A 17675-nucleotide genomic window follows, 5' to 3' on the forward strand; every position below is an offset into this window, starting at 1 on the left:
CCTGGGTGGCTCAGATGGTTAAGCATCTGCCTTCAGCTCAGGTCATGATCCCAGGGTACTGGGACTGAGTCCCGCATCGGGCTCCCTGCTCCTTGGGAGCCTGCTTCTCCCTCTGCCTCTCTCTCTCCCTCTCTCTGTCTCTCATGAATAAATAAATAAAAATCTTTAAATTAAAAAATAAATAAAAATAAAAAACATGATTAAAATTAAGTTAAACAGGTTTGTTTTGGGACAAATAATAAAAAGAAAAATACAAAAATGAAAATAATCATGATGTAGAATAGTAGCTATGGATGAGTTTTCCAACTCTGTGTATTTTTCCTTCTTTTTCTTAAATTTATTTTTTATTATTATTTTGAGAGAGAGAGAGTGCACAAGTGAGGAGTGGAGGGGCAGAGGGAGAGGGAGAGAGAGAATCTTAAGCAGGCTCCATGCCCTGCGCAGAGCCTGACATGGGGCTCGATCTCATGACCCTGAGACCATGACTTGAGCTGAAATCAAGAGTCGGACTCATAACTGACTGAGCCACTAAGGCACCCCTGAATATTTTTCCTTCATGTTTTGTTATAGTCACTGACTTTTCAATAAAATAAAATGAGACAAGCCAAATATCGATGCTGGTAACATGAAATGACTCATAAGAAAAATCTGAAATTGATACTTTTAAAGGTCAGTTTCAAGAATCTAAATCTTTAAAAATAAACTATTTTGCTGGAAGACGCTAATCACACATGAAATATGTTTCAAAGAAATATAAGGTTTCAAAGAAATGTAAGGTTTACATGAAAATAATGAAAACCGATGGACTTTAATACCAAATTCAGTGATCTGTTTATTAAAGAGTATACCTTTTCCACTTTAAAACGTATGACTTAAAGGTATTTTAGACAGGATAAAAGTTTATTTTTGTGTAAGTTATTAAAGAGGATTTAAATATATTAATATAAGCAAGATGGGGTGGGAAGACAGCAAAATAAAACATACTCCTGAAAAGAAAGATGTCTCTCTCTCTAAATGTTGTGATTGAAAACGTACTATTTAAAATAAATAATAAAGCACTATGGTAAATCTTTTTATATGAAAAATAGCCTTTTCATTTTTTTTCAAAAATCTGTATTTTTATGTTTGTTTGAAACTAAAATATCTGTATTTGAATAATATCTGTCCAAATCCTCAGGCAATTCAGAATCGATTATAATCAAGTTATTCTAGCAGCCAATTATTCATATCTACAGAAGCTGTGTAATATAAATATAAACCTTACACAATTAAATATATGTGCATTTAAAAAAAGGGAGAAAAATAATTTAAATAGTGAAGTAAACAAGTATCCTGGTGTACGCTGAGAGGTGATAACTCAACTGTTTTTTTAATCACTCCCAGGTACAATTCCCACTTATTTACTACAGCATGTTATCTGACATCAGGAGTCAACACTTGTGACTTTGTGTGTTCGATAGTTAAAACTATATTAAAACTACCTAAAATGCTTTGTTTAAGGGCGCCTGGCTGGCTCAGTCAGTGAAGTGTGCAACTCTTAATCTTGGGGTTGTAAATTTGGGCCCCACGTTGGGTGTAGAGATTACTTAAAAAATAAAATAAAATAAAATAAATAAATATAATAAAATGCTTTGTTTAAATCCTGTCAATTATATTCCCAGGCAAAACAGAAATCAATTATTGAAATAGTAATCATAATCACAGAAATTTTTATAAGCTCTTCTTATCCTAATTTTTAATATGCCATCATTTTATATAAGACAGACTACTTAACCAAGCTCTCTGAGATAGTAAAAGCACCTCAGAGTGCTTTTGGGTGAGCGATCCCTTGGAAACATTTGATGAAAACACAGAAATGCAGACTCACTCTAGAGCACTAGCTTTCAAACTGTGGGACACTATCATCATTGGGTTAAGGCAAGCATCAAAAAGAACAGAAAATATCAGTGTATCACACCCAATAAAGGTAAGTTAATTTCCCTTAAGGAAGATGGAATTGATATGGTTGCACACAAACTAAAAACAACAAAAAAACAAATACACGAACTATAGTTGGAAAAAAAAGGATAAACAGATACTAAAAAGTCAAACTTTGTAAAACAGAGGATTCTTTACTTTGATCTCCACTAGGATTAGTGAGGATACTTACTTATTTAACTGGATATTACTCAACTAGAACATTAATTTGAAGGAGAGGGCCATTAGAAGTTTCTGGGGTTTGTGTATATGAAGCTGTAGGCTTTGTCCCATTGCTTTAGGTCATGAACTTTAATTCATTTTTAATTTTAATTCACATTATAGTATGAGATTACTGATCAAAGGGGAACTTTAAAGAGTTCTATGGAAATATAACACATATCATACAATTCACCCATTTAAAGTGTACAATTCAGTTGTTTTTATATATCTGCACATATGTGCAACTATCATCAGAGTAAATTTTATTTTTTTAATTATTATTTTTATTTATTTATTATTACTATTATTTTAAAGATTTTTTATTTATTTGACAGAGAGAGACACAGCGAGAGAGGGAACACAAGCAGGGGGAGTGGGAGAGGGAGAAGCAGGCTTCCCGCTGAGCCGGGAGCCCGATGCGGGGCTCGAACCCAGGGCCCTGGGCATGACCTGAGCTGAAGGCAGACGCTTAATGACTGAGCCACCCAGGTGCCCCATTAATTATTATTTTTAAATATTTATTTGAGAGAGAGAGAGAGAGAGAGCGTGTGCAAGCAGGGGGAGGGGCAAAGATAGAGGGAGAGACCGTCTTTTTTTTTTTTTAAGATTTTATTTATTTATTTGACAGAGTGCGAGCACAAGCAAGGGGAACAGTAGAGGGAGAGGGAGAGGGAGAAGCAGGCTCCCTGCCAAGTGGGGAGCCCGATGTGGGGCTCGATCCCAGGACCCTGAGATCAACACCTGAGCCGAAGGCAGATGCTTAACTATCTAAGCCCCCCAGGTGCCCCGAGGGAGAGACAGTCTTTTTTTTTTTTTTTAAGATTTTATTTACTTATTTGTCAGAGAGAGAGAGAGCACAAGCAGAGGGAGAAGCAGGCTCCCCGCCGAGCGGGGAGCCCGATGCGGGACTCGATCCCGGGACTCCAGGATCATGACCGGAGCCGAAGGCAGTCGCTTAACCGACTGAGCCACCCAGGCGCCCGGAAGAGACAGTCTTAAGTAGACTCTGCATTGTGCATGGAGTCTGACGCCAGGCTCAATCTCACTACCCTGAGATCATCACCTGAGCCAAAACCAAGAGTCAGATGCTTACCCAGCTATTCCACCCAGGCGTCCCTCATCAGAGTAAATTTTTGAGCGTCATTAAGAAACCAACCCTGTACCTTTCAGCTATTATTCCCCCCACCTCCCCCTCACACTCCTATTTGCCACACCACACTAGCCCTAAGCAGCTACTAATCTACTCTATAAATTTTCCTGTTCAGGAGATTCCATACAAATGGAATCGTATAATACGTGGTTTTTGTGACTACTTACACAATATTTTCAAGCCTCAGCAATGTTGTAGCATGCATCAGCATTTCATATCTTTTTACGATCTAATAATATTTCAGTGGATAGATATGTCACTAACTGATTATTCACTTGTCAGCTGATGAACATTTGGGTTGCTTCTACATTTTGGCTACTATAATGCTACAATGAACATTCATGCCCAAGTTTCTGTGTTTTTATTTCTCTTGGATATATATGTAGGAGTGAAACTGCTGGGTCATATTATAACTCTACATTTAATTTTTTGAGGAACTATCAAACTGTCTTCCAAAGAAAGCACCTGCCCCATTTTACATTCCCACTAATAATATATGAGGGTTCTGATTTCTCCACATCCTCACCAACACTTGTTAGTATCTGACTTTTTGATTGTAGCCATACTAGTGTGATATGAAGAAGTATCCCATTGTGGTTTCGATTTATATTTCCCTTATGTCTAATGATGTCCATCATCTTTTCATGTGCTAACTGGCAAGACTTTGTTTTCAAGGGAATGAGAAACAATTCATACTGCCTTGAAGGCTTAGGCTTCAGAGTGCCAAAATGGTAATTAATCTTTAATATGACTATTTACTGCCTCTTATTTTTTTTCTACTCAAGTATTAAAATACGAAAACTGAAAAATAATATAGGCAGCACTCGGTGATTACCTACTTTGTCTATCTTCATTACATTTCCTGCCTAATGAAATAGACTGAAAAGTGAGTTAGAAAAGCAAATATTTATCTGTTACATGTACTTTTTTGCTGTAACTGCTAAATTTCCCCCTTCTGCTGCTTATCTTATTATCTCCCAAAGGGCACAAAGATCATCACTCTAGGGCTAAAGTCAGATTTATGCAGCTAATATGTCAAACAAATAAAAAAAATTTTTTTAAAGATTTTATTTATTTATTTGACAGAGAGAAACACAGTGAGAGAGGGAACACAAGCAGGGGGAGTGGGAGAGGGAGAAGCAGGCTTCCCGCGGAGCAGGGAGCCCGATGCAGGGCTCGATCCCAGGACCCTGGGATCACGACCTGAGCCCTGAAGGCAGACGCTTAATGACTGAGCCACCCAGGTGCCCTAAAAATATTTTTATCAAACTCAACAGCTTTCTGAGTTACTAAAATAAGGCAGTAAAAGTACCAAGACTATGTTCAGCATTCTTAATTTTTTTTAAAGATTTTATTCATTTTAGAGCGTGTGAGCAGGGAGGGGCGGAGGGAAAAGAATCTGAAGCAGACTCTGCATTGAGTATGGAACCTGACTTTGGGCTTGATCCCACAACCCCAAGACCATGACCCAAGCCGAAACCAACGCTTAACCAACTGAGCCACCAAGGTGCGCCAGCCTTCTTAATTTTTACAGGTTCTTTCTGAATTCACATAATTTCCTCTGTGCCTTATTCTGACTTTTTTCCTCCAAAGAAAATGTAGATTTATTCATAGCTTAATAAGCAAGGCACATGTCATAGCATATTATGGATTTTATGAAATAATTATTTTACTTTTGAGATCGAGAGAAAATTACACAATTGATTTGATATGAAACTTAAGTACTGGAAGAGACACTTTAGATTTCTCTAACAAGTGCTAGAAATATGGAACTGATTCAAGGGAAAATATTCAATTCATTAGAACTGAATGGAAATAAAAAAAGCAGAGGTTGGGCTAGCACCCTTCTTCCCACTGAAACATGAAAGAGAGTGAGAAATAAGGAACTAACCTTTCATTTGATGTCAACAACTATTTTGGAGGAAAAGGCTTTAATTTCTGACTCTCGCTATTTGATCGCTATTTGCCCATCTGTAAATTGAGAAGAATGAACTAATTTGCCTTATAGATCTAAGACTGTCCAACTACTATTTGTGCCAAATACAGTAAACTGCCTATGAAATAAGAATAAATCCAAGTTGCTATAAATGAAAAATGCAGACCTTGTAGTACAATTTGGAATTTTTTGGAGTGATGGAAAAGTTCTAAATCTTGTTTACTGTAGAGATTACATGATTGTACATATTTATCAAAGCTCACTGAACTATACTTATAAAATGGGTGAATGTTTCTGTAAATAAGTCATATCTCAATAAATCTGACTTTAAAAAAAAAGTATGCTCTGAAATCTTAATCCTATATAAAAAAATCCAATTTATTCTGAATTCCTTGATTCTTTCAAAACATTTAGAAACATACCTGTATGGTGCATAGAACTTAAATATTCATTCTGTAGGCCATTTTCACTTTTAGTCCTATCAACAACTTTCTGGCATGTAGATTCTCCTTTATTCGATTCTTCATTTTCACTTGCAGTATGATTTATTTTTTTCAGACTACATTTCACGCTGCCTATGTTTCTCCGATAATGAGGGTCACTTTCTTCCTGTTCGGCACTTGAATCAATTCCAGCTACGCAATGTTTTCTGTTTAGCATCTTCTTAATTACAGGCTTGGCAGAAGAGTTTTGTGAACAACTGTCCATTTCACTGGCTGAAGGAGAAGAAATACAACTGTCCTCTACAGCTGAACATTTTTGCATGACTGTATTTTCATGGTAATGAGGATTAGGTTCATACTTTGGTTTTTCCAAACCAGGGAAACAAACAACAGCCAAAAACCAGTGTGCACTGTAAAAAACAAATGAAACTACTGAATATATTATTAGGAGAGTTTATTATATTTGGCAATAAATATCAATTGAAATATTTTTTCTAAAGCTTCTGTCAACAAATTTCTTAAGAACACCCAATTTTTTCAATTCTCAAATGAATCCACTTGTTTATATGATCATTAATAGAATATAATGTCTATTCAAAAATAACATAATTTTTTTAGAATTATGTAGCCTGCATTCACTTTTGCAAACATCCTTTGAAACTTTACTGCTTTTTGAATGAAAAATTCATTCTTATTTTTAGACAATTTAAGAAAATATAAATTAGATCACTGTAATTCACCATTCTCATTAACCTTCCCCTTGACCTATTTATGTCAAAGAATAAAAAACTAGCCTCAAGACTAAAATGTTTTCAGAAGTCTAAATGGACTGTATAATTTTAAGCATTTTTCTAAATATTGCACATATAATATAGCTTTTAAAAAAACTTTTACCCCATGTCTGTTTTTCTTAAGAATAAGGTTAGGCATTGCTTAATGTTGAAAATATTAAATAATTCTTTGTCTTATGCTTATTGAGATGTATATACCACTAAAATGAAATAACATATCTATTTAAGCATCATTATAAAACTTTAGTATTAGCAGAGTTCCAGCTATCAGGTGGGTGCTCCTGATAAAGCTAAATTCAGGTATCATGGTTTCCAATAATAGGTTAGAAGCTATGAGTAAAAAGCTGTACAGCTAACATTGGCTAATATTCATTAATCTAATGAGGAATTTTATTAGGGGCTTACTATTTCCTAGACACTGTTGTATGCTAGGATACAATGAACAGGCTATAGATGTCAGAGAACTTATTAGCTGAGTACAGTGTTTGTCATATAATAGGGTATTCAATAGGTGTTTGAGGAGTGAAAAAATCCATTAGCTTGATATGAACAAAAGTTATTCTATATTCTCACTTTTACAAAATGTTAAATTCCTCCAAGGTAATATGAAGAAACACTAATTGTCTCTTCATCAGATAGCATAAACCAAGGGTGACAAAGCCTGGCTTCATCCTCAGTATTTTTAAGGCGAGATGGAGGAATGCTTCTCTTTTGTTCTTTATTAACCCTCACTATCCTATGGACTTAGGTCAGACTAGGGTAGTAGAAAGAGCAACACACCATCTTTCTCACTATATTCCAAGATTTGGCTGACTGTAAGTCACAGCTCAATGTCAAAAAAAGTTAAATGTGAAGAAATATGTTTTAAAAATTGATTAATTCGGGATAATATAGCAGTTCTCAATCTAAATGTATAACCAAAGTCTATCACAGTTTTTAACATTTCTTAGCTATGACTAATATGTACAAGGCATAAATTTTCTGTTAGACACCTAAAAACTAAGAAAAATTCTTTCTTTACCTAGCCGGAAGGAGAAACCTGAATTAGATATAACAGGTTATTTTCAACCTCTAAGTGACAGGATTTTGCTTTTATGATCCCTTTTAATAGCAGCTACACATTGACCTTAAACGACCAGTGAGAGAAGAGACTAAAACAAGTAATTTCACTTAAGATCGACTGGATCGAAATGTTGACATTTTTTCCTTAACAATTTTTAACAAATAGCTTATAAACTTTAAAGTTTAAGAAACTACCACTACCAAGAAAATTAAAAATAAAACAGCAAAAACACACCAGCCTATCTAAAATAATTAGCAAATAGACCTATTTGTGGCTTTAGCTCCTCAAAAATAAAACAAAATGAACCCTCAGGATTTGGAGGCTATTCTTCATCTACTAGGGGCATAGTTCTTTTGCAGAATCCTTTACTGATTCTACATCTTTGTTCATTCTCTTTCACCAAGGTAACTAGAAGGATTAATCATAGCTTTAATCCACTGCAGATACACTAAGAGGAATGTGCCTCTATTGCTAAAGTGTGTACCTTAAATTTTTATAATTCATTTCTGACAAATAGCTCTCTATGTGTATCTTCTCTTTCACCTAAGCAAGCAGCTCACATGTTAGTCTTTATGACAAATTACTGCCAAGAAACCTTATTTTTGAGGATAATGAAGAAATTAAGAATTAGTTTTACACTTGGTTTTAAATTATGACACTATGTTTGACTTAAATATATAGCTCTGACGAAGTTAGGCTTGGGGTGCCTGGGTGGCTCAGATGGTTAAGCGTCTGCCTTCAGCTCAGGTCATGATCCCAGGGTCCTGGGATCGAGCCCCACATCGGGCTCCTGGCTCAGTGAGGAGCCTGCTTCTCCCTCTCCCTCTGCCTCTCTCCATGCTCATGCTTTCTCTCTCTATGCTCATGCTTTCTCTCTCTCTCTCTCTGTATCTCTGTGTCTCAAATGAATAACTAAAAAAAAAAAAATCTTAAAAAAAAAAAAGAAGTTAGGCTTTATAGCTATAACCAGTGTTTTGACCTAGCCTACCTATCTTTGGCTGGGTTCATTAGAGAGCACAGGTCTTACGATTAATGTATGATTTTTTTATTATTATTATTTATTTATTGAGAGAGAGAGAGATTTAGAGAGAGAGAGTGCATGAGAGGGGGAAGGGTCAGAGGGAGAAGCAGACTCCCCACCGAGCAGGCAGCCTGATTGCAGGACTCGATACTGGGACTCCAGGATCATTACCCGAGCCGAAGGCAGTTGCCCAACCAACTGAGCCACCCAGGCACCCTAACGTATGATTTGAAATAAATAGAATGTGATTATACTATTGAGTGAATCTGTTTTTCATAGTAAGGAAAAAAAAAAAGAGCATATTCAGAAGCTAGCCTGGCACAGCTAGGCTTATTAGACATAAACAATCTTACAGAATACCAATCCCAGACAAACTTACTCTGCAACCATGATAAACTGAGACAAAACAAGGACATGTCTCAATTTGTCTAAGCAGAGACAAACAAGATCAAAAAGCAACCAAAAAAATGCCAAATATTCCCCTTTTTTGCTAAATGGGTAAATGCTACTTCTTTACCCAAGCAAACAACTGCTTCCTTACATCTTCCCCCGATGACCAAACCAAAGCCCAAATTCTATTACAGGCGCTTTCAAACACACTTTTACTGAGAGGCTCCATGGTTGCCCATGGTGTGTGTTCTCCCTTGATGTAAGTAATAAAGCCAAGTTGTCCAACTACAGGTGTATTCCTGGGAGTTTTTGGCTGCAAGGCATAGGAAAACAGAAAAATGAAATATAAAATCTCTCAAGTCTAAACTGTATAATAATACTATCCTACACATCAATGCCTCTCTAGTCACTGTGGGAGAACACAAAATATTTAACCACCTCCATTTACCTAGAAAATAGCTGAAAGTAGTCAGCATGGTTTTCAATTTGAGTATATGACATAAATTTAGCCATCTTTTCTTCTTTTGGTTAAGAGCCAAAGTGTTTTCTAAAGATTCAAAATCTATGTGACCTAGTCATCATTCTGTATAAAAAAATCTGTTCTGTAGGATGTTTGGTAGACTATAGCACCACTTTTTAAAAATGACATTATTCTATACTGATGAGTAAAACAAAATTAGAAAGATCTCTTGCTAGTGTTTATAAAATTCAACATCTTACATGATTCACTAAAAACTATCAATTTTCATAAAATAAGCAGCATAGACATATATAACAAATTTCAGAAAGAAGTTTAAAAATGAATGAATTCTTCAACTCATAAACACATTTTCTAAAAATAGCCTTCACATTTACATAAAGAAAATTATTACTCACGCTTCATTAAGGGGTACAAAAATAAAATCCTTCTCAAAAATATCTACATGCCGGGTCCATGTTTTTACTCTCCCATGTCGCTTTTGCTGTATTCTATAAGAAAAGAGATAAACTATCACTTTCTGAAATGTTTCTAGTGCTTCAGCTTATATGCAGCCATTTATAAATTATAAAGACTAAGATGTTAACAAAACAGTTGTATAAGATGATTTAACAAGTTGGGGAAAGAAAATAGATCATCTCAGATGGAACTAGGAAGGTGTGAAACCAGACATCACTGAATCTGCAAGAAAGAATTATTTAGTTCCTGCTACTACTTACTAAGTGAACCAGTGCTACTATTTTTATAACTGCATATTAGCAACTATATTGAGAAATGTATCAGACCATGACCTATAATGACTGAGGAGAAGACAGCAGGAAAACTGAGCATTACAAAAGATGAAATAAAATAGACTATAAACATTGGTCAAACCAATCACTATCATCAACTCTAAGATGTAAAATTAGGAATCACTGAAACAGTATAAAATATTATTTATACTGGGGCGCCTGGGTGGCTCAGTTGTTAAGCGTCTGCCTTCGGCTCAGGTCATGATCCCAGGGTCCTGGGATCGAGCCCCGCATCGGGCTCCCTGCTCGATGGGAAGCCTGCTTCTCCCTCTCCCACTCCCCCTGCTTATGCTCCCTCTCTTGCTGTGTTTCTCTCTGTCAAATAAATAAATAAAATCTTAAAAAATATATATTATTATTTATATTATGCACAATAGCCATCAATTCAAGACAACTGACAGCCCTTACGGCATTCTGTATCTATCTTCTGACCAATTATCAGCGCAAATTAGGGCTGGATGCAATCACTATATGGAGCGGAATTAAAAACAAATTGATTCAAGCCTAATATGTGGAACAGTATTTCCTTAACTTGTTGCAGCAGAATTATCCAAAGAACTTATTAAAAGTACAGAGTCATAGGTTCCTCTCTAAAGTATTAGGAATAGAACATCTAGGGTAAAACAGAGCAATCTGTACTTAATAAGTATCCAAGTAATTTTTTTTTTAATTGTCAGGCACATTTTGGGGAATACTGATTTAGATATTGGACCAAAAACCTTTATGAATTCCAGATATTCTTGAGGCTTTGGAGTATTATGAATTATATTAATTTTGCTAACTGACAATAGAATTACAAGATGTTACCTCAATACAAGTACATTTTTTATTAAATTAAACTTGAGTGACTTACTACATCTGTTAAATATTTTCAGAGCTTGACTTACGATAGATTAGTTGTTTCGTGAAGATTTCTTCTTTCTCTCTGATTAAGGCGTTTATAGAAAAAAGAACTGAATATATGAATTCGGTCAGCTTCTTCTTTCTTCAGTTTTTCAAGCACCAAATATCTATTTTATAAAAAAAATCCAAATATAATGAATTTAACAGTTTATACTAAAAACAGTCAGTGATCAAGTATCTATTTAGCCAACATCAACCTTTCTTACACCTGAAAGACTTTATTAGCAAGATTTACTTCATATTCTAGGCAATGGTAACTAATAGATTATTTTCAATGAATGAAAAGTGATGTTTGAGAGTAAAACTATGATTTGCAAGATCTGATCTTGAAGACTCAAATAAATAAAATAAAATAAAAAAATGAAGGAGAAATAAAAACCACCAGAGGAATACAGAAAATTATGAGAATATTATGAAAAATTCTTTGTCAACAAATTAGACAACCTAGAAATATACAACCTTCTAAAACTGAAGCAAGAAGAAATAGAAAATTAGAACAGACTGACTACCAGGAATAAAATTGAATCAGTAATCAAAAAACTCCCAACAAATAAACATCTGGGACTGGATGGCTTCACTGGTGAATTCTTCTAAAACTTTAAAGAAAAGTTGATAACTGTTCTACTCTAACTGTTTCAAAAAACAGAAGAGCAAGTAAAGCTTCCAAATTCATTCTACAAGGTCAGTATTACCCTGATACCAAAACCAGATAAAAACACTACAAAAAACCCCAGAACTACGGGCCAGTACCTCTAATGAACATAGATGCAAAAGTCCTCAACAAAATATTTACAAACCAAATCCAATGATACATTAAAAAAAATCATTCATCATTATCAATTTGGATTTATTCCTGGGATACAAGGGTGGTTTAGTATTCACAAATCAATCAACATGATACATCACATTAACAAGGGAAAGGATAAAAACCAGATGATGTCAATAGATGCAGAAAAAACATAGGACAAAGTACAACATCCGTTCATGACAAAAACTCTCAACAAAGTTTAGAGGGAACATACCTCAACATAATAAAGGCCATATATGAAAAACCCAGTTAACATCATATTCAATGGTGAAAACATAACTTTTCCTCTAAGATCAGGAACAGAACAAGGATGGTCACTCTCAAAACTTTTATTTACTATAGTACTAGAAGTCCTACCCACAGCAATCAGACAAGAAAAAGAATAAAAAAGCAGCCACATTAGTAAGGAAGAAGTAAAACTTTCACTATTTGCAGATGACGTGATACTATATACAAACTCTAAAGACTCCACCAGAAAGGGTCACCTCAGTGGTTCAGTTGGTTAAGCGTCCAACTCTTGATTTTGGCTCAAGTCATGATCTCAGGGTCATGAGATTGAGCCCACATTGGGCTCTGTGCTGGGCATGGAGCCTGCTTAAGATTCTCTCTCTCCCTGTAGCCCCCCCCCTTCTCCTTCCATCACTAAGAAAGAAAAAAATGACTACCAAAAAACTGCTAGAACCAATAAATGAATTCAGTAAAGTCACAGGGACGAGTTTAACTACAGAAATCTGTTGATTATACACTAATAATGTAGGAGAAAGAAAAATTAATAAATTACCTATGAATATCTTTAACCAAAGAAATGAAAGAAGCATACTCTGAAAGCTGTAACACACTGATGAAAGAAACTGAAGATGATGCAAACAAATGGATATTCCATGCTCATGGATTGGGAGAACCAATACTGTTAAAATGTCTATACTACCCAAAGCAATCTACAGATTTAATAGAATCCCTACCAAAATACCAACATTTTTTACAGAATTAGAACAAATAATACTAAAATTTGTATGGAACCACAAAAGACCCAGAATAGCAATCTTGAGAAAGAGGAACAAAGCTGGAGGTAACACAATCTCAAATTCCAGAAATACTACAAAGTGGTAGTAATCAAAACAGTATGGCATTGGCACAAAAATGAACACATGGATCAATGGAACGGAATAGAGAGCCCAGAAATAAACCCACACTTATATGGTCAATTAATCTACAATAAAGGAAGCAAGAATATACAATGGGAAAAACAGTCTTTTCAACAAAGGATGTTAGGAAAACTGGATGGCTACATGCAAAAATATAAAACTGGACCACTTTCTTACACCACACACAAAAATAAACTCAAAATAGATTAAAGATCTAAATGCGAGACCCGAAACCATAAAAATTCTAGAAGAAAACATAAGCAGCAATTTCTCTGACCAGCGTAGAAACATTTTTCTAGATATGACTCTTCAGGCAAGTGAAACAAAAGTAAAATTAAACTACTGGGACTACACCAAAATAAAAAGTGAAGGAAACCAACAAAATAAAAAAGCAACCTACTAAATGGGAGAAGATATCATATCTGCAAATGATATATCCAATAAGGGGTTAATATCCAAAATATATAAAGAACTCAACATGAAAAAGAAAAAGAAAACAACAACAACAACAACCAAATCAATTAACAATGGAGAGAGGACATGAATAGACATTTTCCCAAAGACATACAGATGGCCAACAGACACATGAAAAGATGTTCAACATCATTAATCATCGGGAAAATGCAAATCAAAAACCATAAAAATACCTGACAGAATGATAAAATAAAAAAACACAAGAAATAACAAGTATTGGTGAAAATGTGGAGGAAAAAGGAACCTTCATGCACTGTTGGTGAGAATGCAAGCTGGTGCAGCCACTGTGGAAGAACAGTAGGAAGTGCCTCAAAAATTAAAAAATAGAATGAATACTCTATGATCCAGTAATTCCACTACTGGGTATTTTTCCAAAGAAAATGAAAACACCAATTTGAAAAGACATATGCACCCCTATATTTATCACAGCATTAACTACAATAGCAAAGAGGTGGCAGCAATCCAAATGTTTATCCATATATGAATGGATAAAAATGTGGTGTGTACATACATACACACACACACACACACACACACACTGGATTATTACTGAGCCACCAAAAAGAATGAGATCTTGCCATTTGCAACAAGATGGGTGGACCTAGAGGGTATATGCTAAGTAAAATAAGTCAGAGAAAGACAAATATCATATGATTTCACTCATCTGTGGCATTTAAGAAACAAGACAAACAATGAAAAAAAGAGACAATCCCCCTCCCAGACTGTTAAAAACAGAGAACTGGTGGTTGCCAGAGAAATGGGTGGGGGGATAGATGAACTAGATAATCGGGATTAAGAGTACATTTATCTTGATGAGCACTGAGTAATGTACAGAACTGCTGAACCATTGTACCATTATACACCTGAAACTAACACAACACTGTATGTTAAGAAAAAAAAAAGTCACTGTGAAAAAAAGTTTGTTTCCTACTTGTAGAGTTAGAAATGGAAAAGAACGAGCAGTCTGGTAGAAGTTTAAGAAAAAAGTTTCTTTTTAACTTCTAAGCATGTCATGAGACAGAAACAGATTTTTATTTTTTTAAAGATTTATTTTATTTTAGAGAGAGAGAAAGCACTAAAGTGCAAGCGGGGGTAGGGTCAGAGAGAGAAAGAGAGAGAGAGAGAATCCTTAAGCAGACTCTCTGCTGAGTGGGGCGTGTGATATGGGGCTCAATCCCAGGACCCTGAGATCATGACCTGAGCTGAAATCAAGAGTCAGATGCTTAACCAGTTGAGCTATCCAGGTACCCCATAAACAGATTTTTTAAAAACCATGCATTTTGTTAGGTTTCCTTTTTTATTTGGAATACTGATTTGCATCAGAAAAGGCAGAGCTTTTAGATAATGTAACTTTAATGTAGTTTTAAAGTGCTACTATAAAATGTTAAGGGGCCTCCTGAAAATGTAAAGAATTTCAGGAGTATACACAGATAAAGAATTTCAAGAGTATACACAAATACTATAAAATCTCTATCTCAGTGTAAAAAGTAAAGATTTAAGTATGAAATATAATAAGCTACAATGTAAACAAAACACAGGCATTCAACTTATTTTTCAGATCCAACTATATGCTTTCAAAACCAAAAACTATTAAAAAAAAATAAATTAAAAGTAAAGGGATAAAAAATACACACCATGCAAACAAAAACCAACAGAAAGCTGGAGTAACTATATTCATTTTGAACAAAGTAGGCTTAAGAACAAGGACATTATCAAGGATATAGAGAGACATTACAAATGACAAAGGGTTGATTCTCCAAGAAACATAAACTTGTATGTACCTAACAACAAATATCCAAAATACATAAGGCAAAATGAATTTGAAAGGAAAAACAGACAAATCCATTATTATACTTGGAGATCCAAGTGTATATATACATACACACACATACTTAGTATATATATAACCTTCTCAATAACTGATAAAACAAGTAGGCATAAAATCAGTAAGGACAAAGATGACCCAAAGATCACTACCAAACAACTTGACCAAACTGACGTTCACAGAACAACACTTCATCCAACAACAGTGGTACTGTTCTGCACACTCAAGACTTTTCGCTTGGTTTCTTAAGGTAGCATACATTAGAATTAAGAGATAATATTTTTAAAAAATTATGATAAAAATGAATAACAGCAAATTTACAATCTTAACCATTTTTAAAAAAGACTTTATTTTTAAATTAATCTCTACACCCAAAGTGGGGCTCGAACCCACAATCCTGAAGCCAAGACTCATGCTCCACTGACTGGGACAGCCAAGCACTCCCAATCTTAAACATCTTTTGAAAAAATATTTTTAAATAATCTCTACACCCAATGTGGGGCTCGAACTCACAACCCCAAGATCAAGAGTTGCATGCTCCACCGCCTGAGCCAGTGAGGGGCCCCCCCAATCTTAACCATTTTTAAAAGTGTACCGTTCAGTAGTGTTAAGTATACTCACATGGTTGTGAAACAGATCTCCAGAACTTGCAAAACAGAAACTCTATCCTCATTAAACAATTCCTTTTTCCCCCACCCTTCAGCTTTTGATAACCACCATTTATTTTCTTTTTCTATGAATATGACTATTTCAGACACCTAATATAAGTGGAATCATACACTACTTGTTTTTGTGACTGGCTTATTTCACTTTGCATAATGTCTTCCAGATTCATCCATGTTGTAGCATGTGACAGATTTCCTTTCTTTTTAAAACTGAGTAATATTCCTCTGTATCTATATACCACATTTTGTTTATCCACTCATCCATCAATGGACATGTGAGTTGCTTCCACCTCTTGGCTACTACGAGCACGGATGTGCAAGTATCTCTTTGAGACCATACTTTTCAATTCTTTCGGATATATACCCAGAAGTAGGATTGCTGGATCGTAGGGTAGTTCTATTTTTAATTTTTGAGGAGCCACTATACTGTTTCCCTTAGTGGCTGTACCATTTTATATTCCCACCAGCAGTGCATAAGGAATCCAATTTACCCACATTCTCAGCAACACTTATATTCTTTTCTTACTTTTTTTTGATAGTAGCCATCCAAATGGTGATAACTTTTTGTGGGTTTGACTTGTATTTCCCTGATGAATAATACTGAAAATTCTTTCATACACTTGTTGGCCATTTGTAGGAGATAACATCTTTTGTCTTAGCTATGAAGAACTTTGAACTCTTTTTTTTTTTTTTTTTAACTCATTCTTGAATGTGTTTGTTAGGTCTCAGAGGGGTCTAACATCTGCAAAGTTAAGCATTTAAAATCTAGGGCAGTTTCTCTTGCTAGTAAATCTATGATACATTTTATAATTTACTGAAACATATTCCACTACTATCCAATCTTCAAAAGGAAAATGCCTTTGAAAATAGGATATAGTTAACATAAACAGAATATAAAGTCACCCCTGACGTGAAGTATATCCTGTTGGTTGAAGATGTTGACCTTGTCAATTTTGTTTAGTTGTTCTAAAAATTGTTGAGAGAGGGGAATTGAAGTCTCCAGCTGTATTTGTGGATTTGTCTGTTTCTCTTTTTAGATCAGTTCATTTTTGTTTCACATATTTTGTAACTCTGTTGTATGGTACATACCCATTTAGGATTGCTAAGTCTTCTTGGTGGATTCACTTATTATATGGTGTCCCTTTCTAGCCCAGGTAATTGTTTTTTATTTTTCTGATAATAATATAGTTAACTTTTGCTTTAATATTTGTTTAGTACCTTTTATTGTCCTTTTATTTTCAACTTACATATATTATTATCTTTGAAGACAGGACATAGTTGGGCTATGGTATTTAATTAGTCCACTACTCTGCCGATCTTGGTCTTCTAATTGAAATATAAATAGTACATTTAAATTGAATGTAATTAGGGTTGCCTGGGTGGCTCAGTCAGTTCAGCATCTGACTCCTGATTTAGGCTCAGGGCATTATCTCAGGGTTGGGAGATGGAGCTCTACCTTAGGCTCCGTGCTCAGTGGGGAGTCCATTTAAGGTTCTCTTTTTCCCTCTCCCCCTTTCTTGCCACTTCCCACCTCAAATACATAAATAAATCTTAAAAATAAATAGATGATAGATAGATAGATAGATAGATAGATAGATAGATAGATAGATAGAT

The 17675-nt window shown here is 35.0% G+C and overlaps 1 protein-coding gene across 1 annotated transcript in view; it reads right to left on the reverse strand.

Moving 5' to 3' along the window:
* Nucleotides 1-17675, reverse strand: part of SENP6 (SUMO specific peptidase 6) — a 115490-nt gene that overhangs the window by 7004 nt on the left and 90811 nt on the right. Inside the window, exons 17-19 of the mRNA XM_021693054.2 lie at nucleotides 11129-11251; nucleotides 9849-9941; nucleotides 5687-6117 (exon numbers count right to left, since the gene is read on the reverse strand). Of these exons, the coding sequence (XP_021548729.1) occupies nucleotides 5687-6117; nucleotides 9849-9941; nucleotides 11129-11251 (647 nt within the window). The remainder of the gene's footprint in view (nucleotides 1-5686; nucleotides 6118-9848; nucleotides 9942-11128; nucleotides 11252-17675) is intronic.

The sequence above is a fragment of the Neomonachus schauinslandi genome, chromosome 8 (genome assembly GCF_002201575.2).
Source record: "Neomonachus schauinslandi chromosome 8, ASM220157v2, whole genome shotgun sequence".
Lineage (NCBI taxonomy): Eukaryota > Metazoa > Chordata > Mammalia > Carnivora > Phocidae > Neomonachus > Neomonachus schauinslandi.